Here is a 23,037-nt window from a genome sequence, read left to right as displayed (position 1 = left end):
ATATAGAAATAAGATTTTCACTGATATCAGTTGAATGATTAATTTGTTTGATAAACGAAACAATTTGCACGAAAATGTTTTTGTAAGATAGGATTTTTACTGATATAAATGTTGAATGATTCATTCGTTCATTAATTCAGTTATTGACAAGCAGTCCACTAAATGTGTTCATCCTGGTTGGGCTTTCGTAAAGCTGGCGGTTGGAACCTGACGATGTTGATTTCACCCAAACTTTTTCTCCTGATCTTACTCTTACTATTGCTCCAACAGTATTACTGGTGTAATAACCCTTATCATAGTTTGAACTTGCCGCAATAACTTAATCTTCCAATACCAGACCAATGAAAGCATATTTTCCTTGGTAAGCACATGTATGCACAGAAAATTGATACAGTCCTCCAATGGGTGCTGTAAATATTCCAGTAGAATTATCGTAGCCTGTTCCCTCATTAATAATATTTTTTGTAAATATAACAATCTCATCTGTTTTATCAAGAAGCAAATCTGCCACGTCATGTGCATAGAAAGCGATCGGGGGTCTTTGAAGTTTTCCTATGTATAGAAAAAAAGTAATAAGTACGTGCTTCTTATAATTGTTTCTTTATAATTTAATTTTTGTTTATATATAGGGTACTTTTATATAAACGTCGATGGTTTAATATAAAGGATGTCCAGATTGTACTATAAGCGTTAGAGAAAAACCATATGAATATTTGAGAGCTAAAATAGAAGCATGTTAGTAAAATAAAGATGATGAAATGTATTCAAAATAAGAGAATATACATGTAATCGAATCTGTTGAATTATGATGGAAAGGACTAATATATAGTTACAGTCCAAATATCAAAAAATCTCAAACTGATTATTGATAATATATTGTACGTGAATGCACTACAAAGACACAACTGAATAATAAAACCAACTGAATCATGAAATCAAAACAAAGTTTTGGAAAGTATTTATTACGTGGAAGTGAAATGAGAAACACTACCTTGAAGTTGAGTAAGTTCTTCTCTTTTAGCTTCCATGTCACTAGTGAGGTTTGTTCTTATCTCCTCAAATAATTTCTGAAAGGATTTTGTAAAAAGTATCAAATTAAAATTATTAACCGTAACCAATGTTAAATAAGTATTATGTATGTTATTATGTGTGTATATGAACTGTATGCAGAACGTGTTGCTGATAACACTAAACCTTGTTTTACATGGCCAGCAGTAATGTAATGTTTATAATATTGTTATTTTACGAAGCGTTTCGTAACGAGACAGGTTAAGGAAACTGAAAATATATTAAAAGTTTGCAGTAGTACAAATTATGCCATATTCTACCGTTTATAAACATAGAATGTTTAGGTAAATGAGTCAGCATTGTAACCGGTGTATGAAATGTTTCCTTTTTTAAAGCTAATGATTTTTAAATTCTAAATATTCCATTATTTATCATATTTCACATTTTCTCATTTCAGTTACGAACTTTTGAGCGATATTGATTCAGGCTTATAATACGATCAGTTGTCAATTAAATGATAAATATTCCAAAGATATTGTCATTTTTCTCATTGCATCAGTAATATTTCAGTATACAAATATCATTTTCTTACAATGTAGATCTGGTGTTCATATTTTACCTTCTTTCTTTTTTATCTCGTCACTTTTCTTTAATATTTTGTCTGTTATGTTCTCCTTCATGTCTGCAAACATGTCCGTAAAATCAGCAACTGCTCGTTTAATGTCGTCTAATGTACTGATGACCTTATCCTCAGTTTTCTTAATTTCATTCACCGTTGTTTATACCTTAATTTCGGTCCTTATCATTTTCTCTAAAAGCTGTTCTTCATATGCAAATTTAGAACATACAGGTTCTTTAGCCTCCAAGACTTGAGAACTATACATTCCAAAGATAATTAAAAACGCACATGACGGTATGAAAGTCATTTTAAATAAGTTACTACGAAATGCTTAAAAACACCCTCTGAAGCTCAAGCCGTTATTAAAACTGTTGTGTTTTATAATAGGGAAATCTGCCGACTTTTTTGAAAAGAGGCCCATACGAAAACCTTTGATTATGGTTCTTTAGCACTTGTTATCAAGGAACGTTTTACAAACTTCAAAACAATAGCTCATTTTTTGTGTCGGCAACATTTTTTTGTGTCGGCAACATAGAAAAATTTCGTTCTGTAAAAAATATTATTAAATAAATGATAGGATAGCATAATATCTCAATTATCATTATATAAGAATACCCGTGTTGTTTATCTCCACATGAACGGTATTGCACGGCCGTGCACATTTTGATGTGATGGCATTTGCGCTATAGAAATATAGAGTAAAGGCGCGCTAAATGTTAGCGTAATAGTATAAACGTGTCAATGAAAATTGCACCTTTTTTATTGTTAACAGTTATTATTTTCGGTATGATGAAAATAGAATATTATATTCGTGTAGCTTCATTGACCTTGTTGAATAAAAAATATATATATTTTTATTCAATTCATTCAATGAATTCAATATTGGAACTGTGTTGCTGGGCTATTTTCTGGGATGTGTCCAAAGCCGGCTTTCATTGTTGGTCTTGTTCAGCATCTGCTGAACTTACATTCAATATCCTTTTTTTATTGTACAACAAACATTCATTGCAAAAAACATATTCTTGATGACAAATTAACTCATATGAATGTCGCAGCCCTCGCTGTAAATGTACGTTTATAAAGAATTATATGTGTCCTTTTTAAAATAAATGATTTTATGTTCGTACATACATTCTTTCATTTTTACAATATCTTCAAAATTTAATGACAAACCTTCGATGAATTCCAGCTAAACAGGAACTTGTGAGCTGTAACGCGTTTCAGAGTGGATGTGCGTGGTTCTTTATAGCTTTTTATAATTTAAAAATATACATTTGTATATATTGCCAACTCATTACGTGGTCGAAATTCGATAATGCATAGGCGGTACAATAAGAGAGAATAGGTTAACATGTCTGGAAACGTGATGTCTACATTTAATCGGTAAAACATTTTTACATTTGAAATTAGTTATACTTTGGCAACAAAAAACGACTGTAATGCATGCGTTACCATTGTTGAATGTTGTTGTTTTATAGTATCAATAACTTTGTTACTATTTCTGAATTCGATTTACAAAACCCTTATTATTTGATTATTCGATATTCTTTAAAAATAATATAATAATAAAGTTTATCGAGATTTATTTGAATTTCAATAATCTTAAACATATTTCTTTGAAATTAATGAATAGCATGAAATTTGTAAATACTATTTAGTAATGTAATGGTATCGTTTATAAGTAAAGCAACACTCTTCCCGACCCTTCTTTCAAATAGAAAACGTAATTATATAATTGTTTATAACATTTTATCTAAATTATCTAAATCATTATATTGTTTGATTATAAGTAATGTTTCTGAGTGGTCCTCGCATTAAATAAATGATAAGTTTCCTCACATTTAACGCGACACTCTGATAAAAACATTAAGGTGACAATGGGTGCCGTTATACTACAATGATAAAACCGGTAACAATTAGATATATCAATTAAAACCACATTATAGCAGACGCTATTACTTAATATATATACGGTGCCTCAGACGGGAAATGTGTGTGATTTTATTTATTTCGTGCACAGGAGATACTATGTCGTGCGCGCAAGTAAGTTAGTCGTGTACACGAGATTATTAAGTCGTAAGCACGAGTTACGAAGTCGTGCGCGCGAGTTGCTAAGTCCTGTGCATTAGTTAATAACCAAGTCTCGCGCATAATATTGGGGGAATCTTATGTCCGGAAACCTTATAAAATATTTCTGTAAGATCTTGTTCATCTGATTCCGCTTTCTATCAAAAGAATCTTTAGTGAGCGCAGGGCACTAGATAAAACTGCCTCTCGTAAGAATCTCCGTGACGTATACATATTTCTCTCCCTGGGAATTACAGGTGTTTACAATGGATGATAATCACATGGCTATCTCCCTAAGTTTGGACGACATACTACTATTAAGATATTTATTATGGAGAGATATTATTAAATCGTGCATACGATATATTTTGTCTTGCGCATAAGTTATATAGGAGTGCGCATGAGATAATAAATAAGATGGGAAAGTGATACTGTGTCGTTCGCACAAAATACTTAGTCGTTTGCACGAGTTACAAAGTTCTACATACGAATTACATAGTCGTGCGCACGAGTCTAAGACGTACACAAAAGTTAAAAGGTACGCACGAGTTACTATGTCTGGAGCACGAGTTACTATGTGACATCAAAATTTATAAGGGATTTTCTACTGGCCACTTAGGGACTAACGCAATGGCTCTATCAAGTAATAAAATGCAGGGCTTATTACTTTGCAAGTTATTGATTGGACAAGGATTTAAAGTGAATGGAGTAAAATAAATGTCATTAATTCGTTACATAGGTTACTTTAGAAATATATGGACAAGTAAAGCCAGAATAAGATTTTCTATATGAAAATCTGGAAACTAAGTGATTCCTCGGAAGCATTAATCACTACAAAAGTACACGAGAATTGCACTCTCGGTTTGATTGAGTCTGTACATGAGGGATAATGAATAAATGCAACATCCCTCACGCACCCTAGCACCGGCTTGAGCGGTACTCAATTCTCAACATTTAATAGTGCTGGCATCAATGATCCCGAAGGACCAGAAAAATATAACAACACTAAAGTGAGATGATTCGCTACTTCATAATGTAATTGATATGTATCTAAATCTGGTAAAAGGCAGATTTCTCGAGAGCAATAAAAACAAAGCAAATAGCTGACAGTTGCAGACTCCTCGATTGTACAGACTCTCTTAATGATATGTACATTTAACAAAAGTGCTAAGTACTCCGATGATTTTATATTTTCAAAACGTTGGTTTGATTATCGATTTTAAACTTATTACAACTATAACATTTCATGTTTGTTTCATGATGTTTGCACGGTAATGTGAACTTTATTCACAAAAATAATGACATATTCAAAGGAAAGATTGACAATTGAAATTCGCAAAATGTTTGAGATCTTTGTTTTAAGCGTATGCATATATGCATGACTCACAGTCCGATAGGTCAAGATTCTAATTCAGATTTATATCAAAGTTAGATGATAATCCATACAGTACCATATTTACTGATATGGTTATTCTAACCACCGAGACTTGTTAAGGTTGTCAGGTAATACACATCATGAAAACAATAACATGTGTTGTTTGTAATTTATTAGCTTCACTCAAATATTTACAATCTTGCACATGCAAATACATTTTTGTGTACATACTTTGAAATCCTTTGAAAAATGTCTAAGTCATGTTTATACTTTTAAGGAGCAGAACAGAATAGAAGTTTATCTTAGACTATAAGATATACAATGTTCATGTTGAGTAAAATAATTCTATTGCAGAAATATAAATCAAAATTATTCTTATTGATCTGAAGTGAATGCACTAACTTAACATGGTAAAGTTCATTCCCTTTAGTGGTCCTTTTGTTAATAATGTCAGCTTTTTTATAATAACTCTTTACATTAATGTTTGTCATAGATTTAATTTCACTGGTGTATATTATTTGTTTTAATAAACATAGAAACTTCAATTGCTTGAAGGTTCGTTTTCTTTGCTGTAATAAATTTCAATCAGTCTTTTTTGCTATAAGATACTAACATAAACTAATAATGGTAATATGCAAAATAAAACATTGTATGAATAATATTCGTCACAACATATATAGACACATCATAGATAAATCGACAATTTTCGACTTATTTCACAAAACACTCCTGTTATTAAGAGTCTGAAGAAATGCATTGAAGCAGTTTACATCAAAACGTTTACGTTTAACGCCAGCTAATAACAATGTTATAACACTGAAATCAGATTTTACTTCAATCAATATTTATTGATTTATTTATAATTCAGTTATTGACAAGTACCCCACTAAATGTGTTCATCTTGTATCTGTCTTGAACTAACTGGCGATTAGAACTTGACGATGCTGATTTAACACAAACTTGTTCTCCTGATTTAACTCTTATTATTGCACCAAAGTTATTAGATGCATCTCCATAGTTAGCATCTGCAGCGATAACGTTACCTTCCAGCATCAGGCCAAGATATGCATAATTATTATGCCTAGCACATGTATGAACAGAAAACTGGTACAATACTCCAACAGGTGCCGTAAACAATCCCGTAGACGTGTCGCAACCTGTTTCCTCGTCCGTGTATGTTTTCTCGAATATGAGAATCTCATTTGCAGTATCAAGAAGCAAGTCTTTCGAAAGCTATCGGAGGTTGTTCGAGTTTTCCTGAGAATAGAAATTATATTTTTGTAATTTATATCTAAATTATCTAACTCAAGGGGCCCATGCAATCAACAAAACCTTATATTTATATTCGGCCAATATCTTTAGAGTTTTTTATAATTCAAATAATTACAAACAAGAATGTGTGAATGTAAACAAAATCATCTACACGTCTTATAAGAGTTAGAAATGTACATATGGAGCAACATTGTTTGTTATATCAACATTGTTTGTTATAAATTTTATTGATCACGTGATATACCAAGATAAAACATGAGTGAAGTAAACAACAATTTAATTTGCTATGATCCGTTGAAAATAAATAGACATCAAACACAATTGATATACAATAGGTAATAATACCTTGGAGTTGAATAAGTTTCTCTTTTTCAACCTCGTTGCCACGATTCTGAAATACATGTAATGTATTAAAATTCTATTAACTCATATCTAAAAATTCAAGGGTATTAGTTAAGTAAGTTTTCATGGAATGCCACTACTGTGTCATATCGAAGGTTGCATTATAACCGCCGTATGAACACATCTGCGTATGTTTCAAAATTCAAAATTTCACCATTTTTGTGTTTAAATGTTGAATTCTGCTTAAGCTGGTGCTAGGGGGCGTGGACATAACTTGCAATTTCCATTACCGTCCATGAATAGGCTCAATCAAACCGAGACTGCAACATCTTACAATTTTGCCGTGTTGGGCTTTCTTTAGGGATTCTGTTTTTCTCTATTTTATTTCTATTACGAATCCTATCTCTATTGTTGCTATAATATCGGTCTCTCTTAGAATTAAGAAAGTAAAGTATGTATCATTTATTTTTTTAATGTCATTCATTACATGCTTTGGTTATTGTTTAAAAATATCAAATGAAAGTTATAGGCGTATGTGTCATTTTTTTGTAGAAACTCGTACATTATATGTCACTTTTGCAACATTAATAGTTTTACACATTGAATATACTGTAGTTTACAGATAGTTATATATTACAGATATGTAATGTTTTGTACTTCTTTTATCTATCACTTCAAATTAACATATCAATAAATAATTATTAAGATATATTGATCCATATAACCAACAATTACAAATTAAACTATACTTTATTTGAAACATGCACAAGGTATACAGTTTATTTCTTATTTTATTAAAATTGTTTCGGTAAACATGTTTAATTCACCTCTTGAAAGGGTGCCATTACGAAGCATTAATTTAATTTAATTATTACGAGAATCAACAACACCAATTGAATTGTGCTATATAATTGGCTGGATAGAACAGTAAAATAACATATTATTTACACAATTATAAAACAATGTAATGAATTAAGCTCAACCCAGCCAATATACCTTATATACAATATGTACAAGAGGGGGCTGTGTATACAAAGCTGTAATTCACTGTATATAGCACTTTTCGAACTATCACGCTAAGGGTAGTAACTAAATTAACATTATAGATTGTGCATTCATCATTGAGACACCACAAAAATACAAAAGTTTTTATATACATGATTTCAAACTTTAGCTTTGCTGTAGGAAATGTATATTTGATTTTATATATTTTTATTATACATTGTACCTTCTCTCCTTTTGATCTCTCCGCCTTTCTTGAACATCTCGTCCATTATGTTCCCTCTCATGTCCGCAAACATGTCCGTGAAATCATCAACTGTTTGTTTAATGTCACCTAATGTACTGATGACATTATCCTCGGTTTTCTTAATTTCATTCACCATTGTTTCTACCTTAATTTCAGTTCTTATCATTTTCTCTAAAAGCTGTTTTTCATATGCAAATTTAGAACAAACAGGCTCTATAGCTTCAGGAAAATTATAACTATATATTCCAACGACAACAACAAACACAAATAACAGTGAAAACCTCATTTTGATGAAGACAGTTGTACCACAAAATCTGAGAAGCTTTCTGGATTGAACCCTTTAGCGAAACCTCATTTATTTACAAAAAAACACATGTTTGTATGAATATGAGGCCCGTATATGCTTATTTTAGCACAAATGCATGGAGTTCAAAACTTGAGAAACATTAATAGGTATTATCGTTCATTTGATATTTTATGTCACAATAATGTTTCGGAAAATAAAATCTCAAAACTCGGGTCATGTTTGCACATATGCAATTAACAAAAACAGCCATAATATACAATTATAGGCAGAATTAAATATTTATTATTAAAACGACCTTCATCTTTTAGCTTTTGTGATTTTGTTTAGCATTTCAAACTGTACAATACAATTTTCTTTAAATTTAAATTTTATTTAATTTTAATTTAAAAAGTTTGGTACCTACGGATTACCTGGGGGGAGTCACATGTACCGAGTTCCGGAGAACATCTATTGTTCCAGTGACGTTAGACGAATCGCCGATAACATTAAAATAAGAGAAGGTTTTTTTCTAGATCAACAATGACGCTGTGGACGGCACGTGATCCAACAATAACTTACTTCTTCTCAGAGAAATCGTCAAGTGAAATCAAAACTGTAGCAGAATTGAGATCTTATCGACGCTTTAAATCAAACAATGAATATGAAAACTACATAAATCTGAATCTTACAGAATATGAACATTTATAATATAGCCTGTTAAGAAGCGGTATATTGCCACTTAAAATAGAAACTGGTCGCTATATAGGAGAAATGGTTGAACAGAGGATTTGTAGATTTTGTCCTCAAACAACGAAAAAGACAAAAAAATATTACCTCTTACAGTGCGCCATATAGAACAAATATATTTTGGAGCATAGTTCTCTCTCACAAGACTTTGTTAACCTTGCAGACGATTGAAAATTAAAACATTTAATTTGTGAATTTCCCAGAATATGTGCTCAATTTGTTGTAAATGCTTATCCCCACAAACGTTTTGTTATGTACTGTATTTGAACCAAATACTATTCCCTTATGAAAGACGAACTAAGTTTTAAACGATATGATAAGGGGGCAGGGGACCTAAAAATGAAAAATTTTGTATTTCAGTGTGACCAGAAACACAATTCCAAATATTTCAAAATATGTTTCACAGGCAGATAACCAGTTGCACAGCATTATTCAATGATATATGACAAACATTGAAAAAAATAATAGTTTGTATGCATTGCTCCTTCAAAAAATGACTGACAGCAATTTATATTTACCCCCACCCAGCCAAAATCACACCTAAAATATACCAATATGGGCAATCTTCACGAAGGTGCAGCATACTCCAGAATCCGCCCGATTCCTTTAAAAATATCAGTAACACGCAGTGCAAGCCATGGCATTTTCAGAAATGACAAATAAAGTGTCTGTCATACGTTTAGATTTTTCACAAAATTTATCTGAAATTTCTTACTTGTTTGGCGCCAACTGTCAAAGCTTGATTTTAAACTTTTTCACCTCCATTCGGAGAGTCAGAAATACATACAAAGCTACCAAAATACTTAGTTTCGGGTAAAAACCCAAAAATATATCTCATTTACTACACACAAAGAAGAAAGAATTACAATGACAGAGACATATCAGAAGTTATCAGTACCTTCAAAACACCATGTCTGAGTTATTAAAAAATTTGACCGTGGCCATCATTCGAATATGTCCCCTGCCCCCTAAGACTGTCATTTAATTTAGATTTATTCATGGCTTAACTGTAAATTGCCATATGCACTATTTACAATTACTGTAAGAGTTTTATTAACTAATAAAGATAATGTTATCGTAATTTACTCAAGCGTATCAAAATACTTGTATTCCTTTGTAATATTAGACAGAAATAACATTCATCCTTCTTTCAATTTATTTCATTTTAATTTAATTATAAGCTAAGTGTAGTTTTACACATGAACGGTGTGTTATATTAGCGGAATCATTTTACATGAACAACTAGAATCTTTAAAATGAAGACCCTATTCTTTCGATTTCGCTTTTTTAAGATGTTTATATTAATGCATCGGGGACTGTTTTATTCAAATGCGATGATATAATCACAAGAAAATAATGCGAAACATACTCCTTAAACTATAATCAGGAATCAAGAATAATACATCTTATTCGACCTTCTTATGTATGTCTGAAATATAAACATGACTCCAATGGTATTTGAAAACAATAAATAATATACATGTACATACATAATGACGACATTATTATATGATTTCTGGTGACTTATAGGCACATTGGACCGGGTAATATAATATAAAGTTATATAGTGGATAATGAATAAGTGTAGGTTCAATACAGAATCTTTAACGAGTTAAAGCGAGTCTCTGTCGAGTATAAGATTATTTTTTCAAAGAGTTCAAAAGATTTAGTAATGAAGCCGCACGATTATAATATTCTATTTAATACATACAGAAAAAATAGTTCTCGCATTTATACTCTTGAGGTAAAAAGCCAACATTGCGCGTTTTTACTATGTTTGTATAAAGTAAAGTAAAAAATCAGTAAACTAATTCTAACGTTTTTCATTTATTCTGCTGAAATGAATTCAATTATTGTTATTGATCATACATTATTAAAGGAAAGTAATGCTGAAATATTTGTTAAGTTATTCCCCTTCATTTGTAACAATCACTGTTTTCATTAAAATTTCAGATTTCTTTTTGTGGATTGTATTGATAGGCATTTTTCTCAAGTATGAAAAATGTATTGTAGCTAAATAACATATAGTATGATAAAGATAGACAAATTCTTTGGCATTGTCCGAGATGTATTTGAATGCTTTTGACGTAATTTCCTGTCTCATAAAACATTCTCACATTTCAAAAGCCAAAATATTTTAGTTATATATCATGATATGTTCATGTCTGTAAGATCCATACAATATATGATGATATACATATATGTATCATGTTACAAAGCCACTCTGTATCAGCCACTTAAAAACCAAGTAGTGTACAATAGTTGCTTGTAGTGAATAAACGTATAAAACATACACTATGTATTTTTCTGGGTTCTCGATCCGAGAGACATGTAACCGATATTACAATGTCATGTGTCATTTATGTATAATATGATTTATTACATGCTTTTCGGTGGTTTATAGAAATATATCAGTGATATAAAACTGGTAATTTCACTGTTTCAAACAGTGAAATTACCACTTTGATAATTTCACTGTTTTGAATTTAAGCCCCTTACGTTGTTTCAGTGAAATACCAGCGTGCACAGTACTGGGTACCAACTTAATGACGTGACGTCGTAAATGACGTCACGTTGTATTATTATTTGGCGCGCTTTTCATTCAGTATTAGGTTTAATGTCTTTTAAAACGTTTCTTTGCATGTAATAAAAAGAAAATTTGTTCAGTTTAGTGTAAGATCGAAATATATTTCACCTTGTGAACACCAAAAGTTCATATTTCACTCGTGGCTGCGCCACTCGTGAAATATACCTTTTGGTGCTCACTCGGTGAAATATATTCCGATCTTACACTGAACTAAACAAATATCCTCTATGTATTTGTATATGTAATATGATAATGATCTTGATATTCCTAAACCAAGTAATAAAATTTCTGATTTGTTCTATTATGTTCGATATAGCGCAAACGACCTCACGTCAAAATATCTGAACAGCCGTGGAAAACCATTTTCAATGAGTCGCAAAGCGGCCAGGGTATGTGATTAATAATTTTAACATGAACAAATGAATATGAATTTTCAAACGAAACTTTCAAACAAAGTACGTGTTCTTCATTACGTCATTTCATTTTATGTTTTTCAGTGGATTACTGATTTATCCGTGAAAATTATATTTGATAATTTCACAGTGAAAATTATCAAAATATAATTTCACTCTTTTCAATGACGAAACTACTTTTTTAAGAGTTTCCCCATGAAATACCTCAATTTTATTTTTTGCTGACAATTCTGACAATGTCCGGCTGTTTAAAGAAAAAGCAAAGCTGAAATTGATAAATAACTTAAATGTTAGAAGTAAAAAAAAGGAGAAAACTTACTTCTACTCATTCAAATTCCAATCACCAAATTTCGTCTATAATTGTTTTTATTTCATTTTTACAGTCTGAAAAAATACATTCCTTCCCCATGAAAAACTGCTCTTGATGACAATTGGGCATATTAAAGTATCCTACGAGCAATAACTGCAATATGCTTTATGAAAAATTAAAAAGCATTGACAGCCTTCACTCGAAGAATAAGTAAAACATCCCAGCGTTCTTGAGCAAGCTTCCAAGTTTTCCATTTTCCTAGCTACTTTTCTGAATGTTTTCACATCTGTAAACACTTATTTTTTGTCGGTTACAATCCTCAAATAAGTTTTCTTTCTTTGAAAAAGGTGTATGACTAACAAATCCAAATTATATCCCTCTGAATCTTACACAATTATTTTCCTCCCATGAAATACACAACTTTAAAAAATGGCTGCCGTTTACATTTTACAAAGCCAGGTCTAATATAAATTCGCAGTAAGTAACAGAAATATGAATGGATGGTTCGACTTTTCTCCTACAAGAATTGTTTGTTTTTATTATTAAAACAAGCGATCATTCATATTTTTTTAATAAAATGAAAAATAATTACCGTCATTTAACGTTGCTTTGCGGACTTATTTTTCAGTTCAAGACTTCTTGTTTTTAATGAGAAATTCCGACTAAATGGGGCTCTCAATGGGGGAAACATATTTTAATATTTACGTTAAAATCATGGAAATTTCGTTTTAACTTGTTTTTAAGCATAAAATAAAAAGAAAATTTGTCTGTTTGTTGTGTAAGATGTAATTTTATTTCATCTCGTGAACTTTGAAAACAGTATTCTCACTCGTGGCTACGCCACTTGTGAGAATACTGTTTTTAAAGCCCTCTCGATGAAATAAAATTTCATCTAACACACAAACAAACAAATATCCTCTATATAATTTTGTTACATATTTATACCCCCAAAAACGAAGTTTGGGGGGTATATAGGAGTCACCCGGTGGTCGGTCGGTCGGTCGGTCCAGACGCCACTCGTGAGAATACTGTTTTTAAAGCCCACTCGATGAAATAAAATTTCATCTTACACACAAACAAACAAATATCCTCTTTATAATTTTGTTACATATTTATACCCCCAAAAACGAAGTTTTGGGGGTATATAGGAGTCACCCGGTGGTCGGTCGGTCGGTCGGTCGGTCGGTCGGTCCAGACGTCCGTTGCATTTTCCTTGTCCAGAGCATAACTTGAAGATTAATGGTTGGAATTCAATATAAATACATACAATGGTCAAGCACATTGAGAAGAAGTGCAGTGCACAAGAACCATAACTCTATCTTGACTAATTACAGAGTTATTGCCCTTTGTTACTTTTCCTTGTCCGGGACAAAACTTGAAAACTATTGGTTGGATTCAAAACAACTTCATACAATTGTCTAACACAATAAGGGAAAGTGCAGTGCACAAGAACCATAACTCTATCTAAAGTAATTACAGAGTTATTGTTCTTTGTTGCTTTTCCATTGCTTTTTTTATCCGGACCATAACTTGAAGACTAATAGTTGGAATTTAATATAACTACATACAATGGTCAAGCACATTGAGCGGAAGTGCAGTGCAGAAGAACCATAACTCTATCTTGACTAATTACAGAGTTATTGCTCTTTGTGAATTTTCCTTGTCCGGGACATAACTTGAAAACTACTGTTTGGAATTCAAAACAACTTCACACAATTGTCAAACACAATAGGGGAAGTGCAGTGCACAAGAACCATAACTCTATCTAAAGTAATTACAGAGTTATTGCCCTTTGTTGCTTTTCCATTGCATTTTTGTCCGGACCATAACTTGAAGACTTATGATTGGAATTCAATATAACTTCATACAATGGTCAAGCACATTGAGAGGAAGTGCAGTGCACAAGAACCATATCTCTGTCTTGACTAATTACAGAGTTATTGCCCTTTGTTACTTTTCCTTGTCGAGAGCATAACTTGAAAACTACTGTTTGGAATTCAATACAACTTCATACAGTTGTCAAGGACATTAAAAGGAAGTACAGTGCACAAGAGCCATAACTCATTTTGACAAAATACAGATATAATACAAAATACCGCCCATTGATACTTTTCCTTGTCAGGAGCATAACTTCAAACGTACTGGTTGGAATTCAAAACAACTTCATACAATGGTCAAGCACAATAAGAGGTAGTGCAGTGCACAAGAACAATAACTCTATCTTCAGTATTTATAGAGTTATTGCCCTTTGTTCCTTTTCTTTGTCTTTCTGGACTTATTACAGAGTAATTCAATTAAACTTCATCAATGGCCAACCACATTGAAAGGAAATGCAACATATAAGAACCACAACTATCTTTAATTGCCCACAACCATAACTCTAACCACAACTATCTTTAATTGCCCACAACCATAACTCTATATTTCAATTCTTTTACAAAGTATTCTGTTACTAGTAACATCCTCATTTCCGAAGCAGTATTGTGGGGGTATTAATCACATTTAGTGATAGTTCTAGTTATTCTTTGCTGTAAGATTTGCTAATTACAATTAGGATTTTATTAACACTTATCTGTCATTGCAACAACATTTAGACATACATACATCTCATTGTTTCCTTCCAAAGTTCATTACAACATGGGATATAAAATATCCAGTTATAATATACGATAATAAACTTTTGCAGTAAATTATCATGTGATGAACAGTGTTTCAATGTAAGGATTTAGTTAAAATATTAATAGACTTATGTATCCATCATATAATAGCGCATGATATATTTTGCGCAAAAAGAAACATATAAAAAGTACAAGTGTACGACATGCAATATTTATTTGAAAACTCGACAATATAGTTGTTTATGATTACTGATAAACATAGCAAAATAGGGTAATCAAAATATTCGTCGAAAACGATCATCATTGAATGAATATATGTAAAAATATCAGATATATAATGTCATTTTAAAAAGTTGAATGATTTTTTTCTTCAGTTAATGACAAGTATTCCACTAAATGTGTTCATCCTATATGAGTCTTGATACAGCCGGCTGTTAGAAGCTGACGATGTTGCTTTAACCCAAACTTGTTCTCCTGATTTTACTCTTACTAATGCTCCAACAGTGCTACCACTGTAATAAACCTTATCATAGTATGAACCTGCTGTAATAACTTTATCTTCCAACACAAGATCAATACAAGCAAAATTTGCAGGATTAGAACATGTATGAACAGAAAACTGGTACAGTCCTCCGATAGGTGCTGTAAATATTCCAGTAGAAGTGTCGTAGCCTGTTCCCTCGTTAATCACACTTTTCGTAAATATAACAATCTCATCTGTAGTATCAAGAACCAAATCTAACACGTGATGTGCATAGAAAGCAATCGGAGGTCGTTCAAGTTTACCTGAGTATAGAAAATAGTGAAGTAAGTAAATGTTTCTTACAATTGTTTCGTTATGATTTAATATTTGTTTGTACATCTGGTTATTAAGAATTCCAATGCGTATCAACACTCGATGGTTAAATATAAAGAATAACCAGACTTCCTGATTTAAATTTGGAATTCAATTTGTTATATAAGCGGTTCGGAAATATATTATAGATATCTGTGTAAAACATGATATCTTTAGAGCTATACTAGAATTATGTTTGTAAAATAAAGATGATGACATGTATTCAAAATTAGTATATAAACAAGTAATTAAATAAGTTTAAAGATTATGAAAGGATCGGTGTATAGTAAAAGCAACGTGTTAGTTGAACAAGTTCTTAATATTTTAAGCTGATTATTGATGTATTTTAGTACGTGAATGCACTTTAAAATAACCAATAAATATCATTTAATCAAAAAAAAAAATGATATTTAACACAGTTTTGAAAAATTATCATCACGTGTTAGAGAAATTGGAAAAATACCCTGAAGTTGAGTAAGTTCTTCTCTTTTAGCTTCCATGTCACTAGTGAGGTTTGTTCTTGTCTCATCAAATAAGTTCTTGAAGAATCCTGTAAAAATAATATCAAAGTACAATTACTAACGGTCATCAAAGTTCAATAAGTATTATATGTGTTATTTGGGGTACATGTGGACTGTTTGCAGAAAGTGTTGCTGAAAATACGAAACTTAAATTGTAATATATTTTTACATAGACACTTGTGTTACTTTTGAAATGAAACTTTAAGGAAGCAAAACAACATGCATTCTTACATCTTTTTTTATTTTCCTTGCTCTCCGTCTATAATCAAATTTCATTATTTGTCTTGAATTTCTATTGGCTAACGTGTTAGCCATTTTCTGACGCAGAATATAATATAAAGGGAATAAGATATTTATATTAAAGAATCATATATGTAAAATAAAAATGAAGAAATGTTTTCAAAATAAGAAGTTATACAAGTATTTGAATATGTTGAACGATGGTAGGAAGGACAAATCTATAGTTACAGCAACAGGTTAGTCAAATATAAAAAAACGTATTCAAACTGATAGTTGATAAAATATTGTACGTGAATGAGCTTCAAAAGATCCAACTAAATCATAAAACCAGCTGAATCATAAAATCAAAACAACATTTTGGAAAAAATCATCACATGGAAGAGAAATGCGAAATAATACCTTGTAGTTTAGTAAGTTCTTCTGTTTTAGCTTCAATGTCACTCGTGAGGTTTGTTCGTGTCTCCTCAAATAATTTCTTGAAGGATTCTGTACAAATAGTATCAAAGTACAATTACTAATGGTTATCAAAGTTCAATAAATATTATATGTGTAATTTTGTGTACATGTAAACTGTCTGCAGAAAGTAATAAATATTTTAATTTTCCTCGGTCACATTCTATAATCAAATTTCAATGTTCTTTTGGGTGACAAAATAGCCATTTCATAACCTTATTCAATATAGAAAATTATAATAAAAAATCAGGGAATATGTTCCCTTATAAAAAAAAATCAATGTGATGAGTTAGCGTTTTCCTTCCTGGAAATATGTTTGATTTGGTATATTCGTCTTAACATAAATGTTCACTGTTATTCATGTTTTGTATAGATCAGAAATATACAAACAAACATGAATATCGCAAACATAATTAAAAATACAGCAGTGTTCTTTTGTGCAACAAATAAAAAGAACTAAAGAACTAACACGACAGAAAATGGCAGAATTGCAAAAAATAACTGATTTATTATTTTTATAAATTTGATACATGTTTATGCTCGTACATGCAAATTGTTTAGCACGATCATGTTAATTATCAATCGTTTTATAAAAAAAATGTCAATATGAAAATGTTCTTTTTAATGTTGTTATATTTATACATGATTTCGTTTTCACTTGCCTTTACTTTTTATTAATAATTTATTTATAATATTGTCATTATATGTTTAGTTTCGAAATGAGACGGGTTAAGGAAACTTATAATAGAATATAAGTTTGCGGCAATATTATTTATGCCATATTCTACCGTTTATAAACATACACATTTTAGGTATATTTAAAGTAACCGATATATGAAATGAATTCTCTTTAACAGCTAATGTTTCTTTAAATTTCATATGTTCCACGCTTTTATCATTTAACAGATTTTCTCATTTCAGTTTGCATAAAGTAATACGAAATTTTAAGTTATATTGATTCAGACTTCAGACAACAAACAGAACAGTTGTAAATTATATGCTAAATATATATCATATTCGCATTACATCAGTAATATTTCAGTATACGTATCATTTTCTAACAATTTAGATCTGGTGTTCATATTTTACCTTCCCTCCTTTTTATCTCGTCACTTTTCTTTAACATGTTGTCTGTTATGTTCTCCTTCATGTCTGCAAACATGCCCGTAAAATCTGAAACTGCTCGTTTAATGTCGCCTAATGTACTGATAACTTTATCCTCAGTATTCTTAATTTCATTTACCATTGTTTCTACCTTAATTTCAGTTCTTATCATTTTCTCTAAAAGCTGTTCTTCGTATGCAAATTTAGAACACACGGGCTCTCTTGCCTCAGAGAAATTATAACTATATATTCCAACGAAAATAACAAACGCAAACAACAGTGAGAACCTCATTTTCATTAGTAAAGTTGCAACATAAATCTGAGAAGCTTTTAGGATTGAACCATGTGAGAGAAACTGCTGTATTTATTCAAAGAAAAATATTTGTGTTTGAAAATGAGGTCCGTATTTGTGTATAATAATCATTATGTTCCAGTGCAAGGAGATCAATACTGAGATAAATTAAGTTTAGGTAAACCAATGTTATTGGTTTTTTTATATCATAAATATTCTGATAATTTTGAGTTTATATTGGGGTATACGATGCGTATATCGTAGCAGACCTATTTAATTCATAAAACATACAAAATAAATCATTACTGGAGCCTAGAATATAATCTGTAAGGACTAAGATGCTAAAGTATTTGAGTTAATCCCGCCCTTGTTCGTTTCAAATTGAGTCATTGGGTTTTATAATATATGATAGAAAGTTAATAATCAAGGAACAAATCGTTTGACAAACTGTATAGATATCACAACGAGAATCTTCTTTATCTGTATAAGGATAATGACATCGCTTTAGCAGCGTATTAATGCCTTGAAAAGGGATAACTAAAAACTTGGTTTATCCATATAATGTTTTTTTCAAAACTATTTTGGTGAATCGAAAAGTGGTAATATATTTATTTATTGCTCCAACACTGTGGGTTTTACCAAGCATCAAACGTAAATCCTGTTTTTTTATACTTTGTGGTTTGTACTGATTACAAAGAAACATTTGGATATTTCTTTCGAACCTATGGGTACTATACTATACGGTTTTGAAGAATTTATGTCGCTAGCTTCTTAAAGACTTTGTACCTAGCGAAACACGGACACAACATATACAAAGCAATAGAGCCAACAGATTGCTGAGATAATAAGCAATGCGTGACTTTATTTTTGGAATTTTAAGCAGGACATCAAAACCTTATAGCTGTCAGGCAATTAATACGAGGGTTGTCCCAAAAGTCCGTGACAAATTTTATAGCCGGTTCATTTTTAACGCCAATAGAAAATAATTCACACATATAACCGTTAAGTTTATTATTTAACATTACAACAAATCATTAAACAAAAATTACCCTAGTTACTTAGAAATTTTCAGTATTAACGACATTGGTTTGAGTTGCCGGCGCACGTCAAATAATTTACATTTTGTTATGAATAGGCTGAAATTAATTACGTATATTTCAAATATCTGATGATGTGTCTGCACAATGTCACGTTGACTTCCTCTGCTGCTATGTTTAAATCATCTCTGAAAACTTTAGTTAAATAACTTAAAAAACGCAAAAGATACGAATAAATGAAAATATCTCATATAAAATAGGAAAGTTAAAATGGCGACGTTCGAAGAATTTGCGGCGCAGTGAACATGTCACTCAGGTTTCATGACTATTTCGAGATGACATATGTTACGATTTTCAACAAATATACCAAATATAACAGTTTAGGAACATATTCTGAGCATTTGTGTACAAAAGGCATGAACGGAACCAGAGTTTTGCGCTACAAAAAGCGAAAATAAGGAAAACACGGATAGGAAGACCGATCTTCGTCGACTATTTCCTACAGCTAAAAAAAAGAGTAACGAGACCGGAAGTCCGCGTATAGCAAAAATTAATGTATGCCATCCAAGCATTCAACAGATATTAACAACCACATGATTTAAGTCAGAAATTGACGACTTATAGGTACCATTATTGCGTTTAAAGCCATTGAGAGTATTTGAGAAAGGCGCCATATATAGATTTAACGCCGTCTTTGACGTTGGACGTGCGCCGCGATTCAGTTAGTTGCCATGGTGTTTATGGCATATTTTTGTTGTTTGTTGATATTTATCTATGAAAATTTGTGAAAATGTTTGAATTATATGGGTTTATAATTTATAAGTGTCTTTACAAAATTATTCTAGGCACATTATCATGGAAATTGTTAAATTCATAGTTAACCAAATTGAAACCTTAATCATTGCGAAACCCTCCTACCGGACCTACAAAGTTAGCACAATAAATAAACATTTATCTATATCTTTATTGTCATAGCATCGCTTGTTTATAAATATTTTCTGGCGTATATTTCATAGTTAACACACAGAAACATCAAAAATCGTGATAAAAGAAATTAAAAAATCAAAGTGTGTCTTTATTGCACCCTGATAAAATAAGAACACTCTAAATAGATAGCAATTTTAGTTTGGCTTCAATAAGTGTTATCAAATAAATTTACATTACCCATGCGGCGTCTACAAAAATATTTGAAATTCCATTATAACTCAGCAGGTTTAACTTAATGGTAGATAAATAACTTGACACGTATCAGATATCATAAAATTGAATTTTAACAATATCTTCGGTAAATGTAGTGAAAACGCCATATATGCAATAAAATACTCTTCTATCAGATTAAAAAGTTACCTGTCGATAGATTAACTATTCAGTTAAAGATTTTATGATGCATATAGAAACTCCATGTGTTTTGTTTTTATTATTCATTTATTGTAAATTAACTTTTACAAACTATCTAAAGATAATATCACCATCCTATGTTAGCACCTTTTTCTATAAAAAGAAAACACAACAAACAACAAGCGCGTCCGAGCAAAGAGCAATTTATTAACTGTTAACATAATTGCATGAAAGAATAATTTATCATTATACGTTATAAATTTGAATAAAGTATATCAATCAACTGATCATTTATGGGAAGGCTTTACTTAGGCAAATTCTTAACAGAAGAATTTATTACTGAAAATTAATGCCCATGTACTTTTCATCAACCGCGTGAATTCCCACACATTGACATCAATTTATTTTATAAATAACCAATAGTGGACTCTTAAATGAAATATTAAACATTTTCTGATCGTTTATTTCTCTTTTTTTTATTTCAAATCTATTAAATAAAACGAATTCGCATTATCTGCAATAAAGTAGAACAATATTTGAAATTAATAATTTGTTAGCAATTAACTGGATATTTGGAGAAACTCCTATGTTAAGGTTTGATATAACCGGAGGTAATGAATCACGTATGTTTTTAAAACATTATATTTTGAAGTGTTTTCTTTACGAAAGAAATCCAACATTTATATAACACGTGATCCCTTAATGCGAGTTTAAAATTGAAACTATGGTCGTTTTTAATGACAAGGTATATGTAAACTTCTTGATTAGGTTACCAAGCTATGATTTCTCAGTAAAGTTAGGCATAAACAATGTTTCATGTACATGATATCAGCTTAGTACTAGGCCATAAGCTCCATGAACTATGTAACCAGGTCTTTCCTTAACAGAAAGATCGTTGTACGAGTCCGATTTCCAACTTACAAACCATTATTCTTTTGGATTAAGCACATACGTTGATAATGGCTGACGATAACGTTTGGGATGATATGCATCAAAACAGTTTGATGTCGCCATACAACCTTTACAATGTTGTGTTGGAGCGACGTGCAATATATCTATAAAACAGCCCTGACTTCCCCTTTAAAGGCAATAATTCAAAAATGTTAAATGCGCAAGTTGTCTACATCAAGTACTTGCCTCTGACACTTTAGACACGTTTTAGAATTATCAATATAGATTGACTTTAAAGTTGGTACGTAGCAATCCAAAAGGTTTGGAGATTTTTGATGCAAATCAGCAGCGTTTGCACTGTTTTATGCCGGTTGTATTCTGCTTGTTTAAAGGATAAAGCCTTACCAAAGGATATTGACATTTACGTCTTTGAGTGTGAATATTGCCAGGGATTTCCAGATGTCTTCGCTATATTGTAAGTGTTGACAGTAGCCTCAAATGACGGTACGTGTAGTAAATCAAAAAGACGTCATTTGACACGCAAAAACTTTTCCCATTGACAAATTTTATTATATTTGATCGGTATGAAATTGAGGTACACTTTTACATTTGGAACTTTTCTTGAGTTTTTTTTTTCTCATATATATTATGGAATATACCATTTAATGTGTAATAACTAAAACAAAATAAACATCAATTTCTGTCATATTGTGAACTTATCAAATTCAGGAATTTCAACTTCTAGGATTATTAAAATTACCCAATTAAATAATTTTTTTAATGTCTTAACATTATTCTTTTATTGTGAGATGTGATATAGGGACGTCGAAGTTATTGGTAAGTGCATTCTATTAGCATAATTATCCTGCTTAGAATTTGTCTCCAGTTTTAATGATAGATAAATATATTATGAAAATCATTCACAATGATTGTTTTCATTTGTATCTTTTATTACATTAATTATCTTATGTTCCTGCATGTACGCGCGTCAATCTTTTTATATGTTGTATATGATCGAGTCTGTCTGACAAGACCAGATATTTACAAAGAAATACCTTAGAACTATGTATTCATAATGATTCATAATGGTCATGATATTTTAATTTAAGATATTTTGTACTATACTCTCTGAGTCTCTTAAGCAGCGTATACTCACGGTTTTATGATTAGTACTTTGTTCCTCAAGTTTAGGCAAATGCAATATATATGTATAAATGCAGTATTTATTTTCATTCATTTCTTTCTTCTTTATCTTTTCAGTGATGTAAGAAAATGTGTTGTAAATAATTTGACAGGTTGAGAATCTGTTGCTTATCAGTTCAAGAATGCTTTATGATAATTGTTTAAAATTAGAGGCCATTGCTGGCGTGTTTAATATAAAGAAATATTACCAGATGTTCTTTCAGAACAAGATTAGCAATGGTGTCTTATTC

The 23,037-nt window shown here is 31.0% G+C and overlaps 2 protein-coding genes across 2 annotated transcripts; both read right to left on the bottom strand.

The window, feature by feature from the left end:
- Positions 1-5,933: 5,933 nt before the first annotated feature.
- On the bottom strand, positions 5,934-8,068 carry LOC132720920 (collagen alpha-2(VIII) chain-like). The gene is made up of 3 exons (XM_060705163.1): positions 7,905-8,068; positions 6,687-6,732; positions 5,934-6,251 (listed from the first exon to the last, which is right to left on the bottom strand). Exons 1-3 carry the CDS (start codon positions 8,066-8,068, stop codon positions 5,934-5,936), a joined length of 528 nt encoding a protein of 175 aa, XP_060561146.1.
- A 7,195-nt stretch (positions 8,069-15,263) lies between these two features.
- Positions 15,264-18,188, bottom strand: LOC132720912 (complement C1q tumor necrosis factor-related protein 5-like). Its single transcript, XM_060705148.1, has 4 exons — positions 18,032-18,188; positions 16,889-16,975; positions 16,192-16,278; positions 15,264-15,679 (listed from the first exon to the last, which is right to left on the bottom strand). Exons 1-4 carry the CDS (start codon positions 18,186-18,188, stop codon positions 15,264-15,266), a joined length of 747 nt encoding a protein of 248 aa, XP_060561131.1.
- Positions 18,189-23,037: the final 4,849 nt, after the last annotated feature.

This window comes from Ruditapes philippinarum, unplaced genomic scaffold, assembly GCF_026571515.1.
Source record: "Ruditapes philippinarum isolate M1 unplaced genomic scaffold, ASM2657151v2 ctg3239_1_1_1_1, whole genome shotgun sequence".
Taxonomy (NCBI): domain Eukaryota; kingdom Metazoa; phylum Mollusca; class Bivalvia; order Venerida; family Veneridae; genus Ruditapes; species Ruditapes philippinarum.
The sequence above is the reverse complement of the archived record's forward strand: the minus strand, read 5'-3'. Positions and strand labels throughout refer to the sequence as shown.

What these genes read in the sequence shown, in the direction of transcription:
- LOC132720912 (XM_060705148.1), bottom strand. Translation starts at nt 18,188, where the DNA reads ATGGTAAATGAAATTAAGAATACTGAGGATAAAGTTATCAGTACATTA. An exon ending in CGAGATAAAAAGGAGGGAAG is followed by an intron (nt 16,976 to 18,031) that starts GTAAAATATGAA and finishes CTATTTGTACAG; the next exon opens with AATCCTTCAAGAAATTATTT. An exon ending in AGAACTTACTCAACTTCAGG is followed by an intron (nt 15,680 to 16,191) that starts GTATTTTTCCAA and finishes TTCTATACTCAG; the next exon opens with GTAAACTTGAACGACCTCCG.
- LOC132720920 (XM_060705163.1), bottom strand. Translation starts at nt 8,068, where the DNA reads ATGGTGAATGAAATTAAGAAAACCGAGGATAATGTCATCAGTACATTA. An exon ending in AAAAGGAGAGAAGGTACAAT is followed by an intron (nt 6,733 to 7,904) that starts GTATAATAAAAA and finishes CATGTATTTCAG; the next exon opens with AATCGTGGCAACGAGGTTGA. An exon ending in GAAACTTATTCAACTCCAAG is followed by an intron (nt 6,252 to 6,686) that starts GTATTATTACCT and finishes CTCATATTCGAG; the next exon opens with AAAACATACACGGACGAGGA.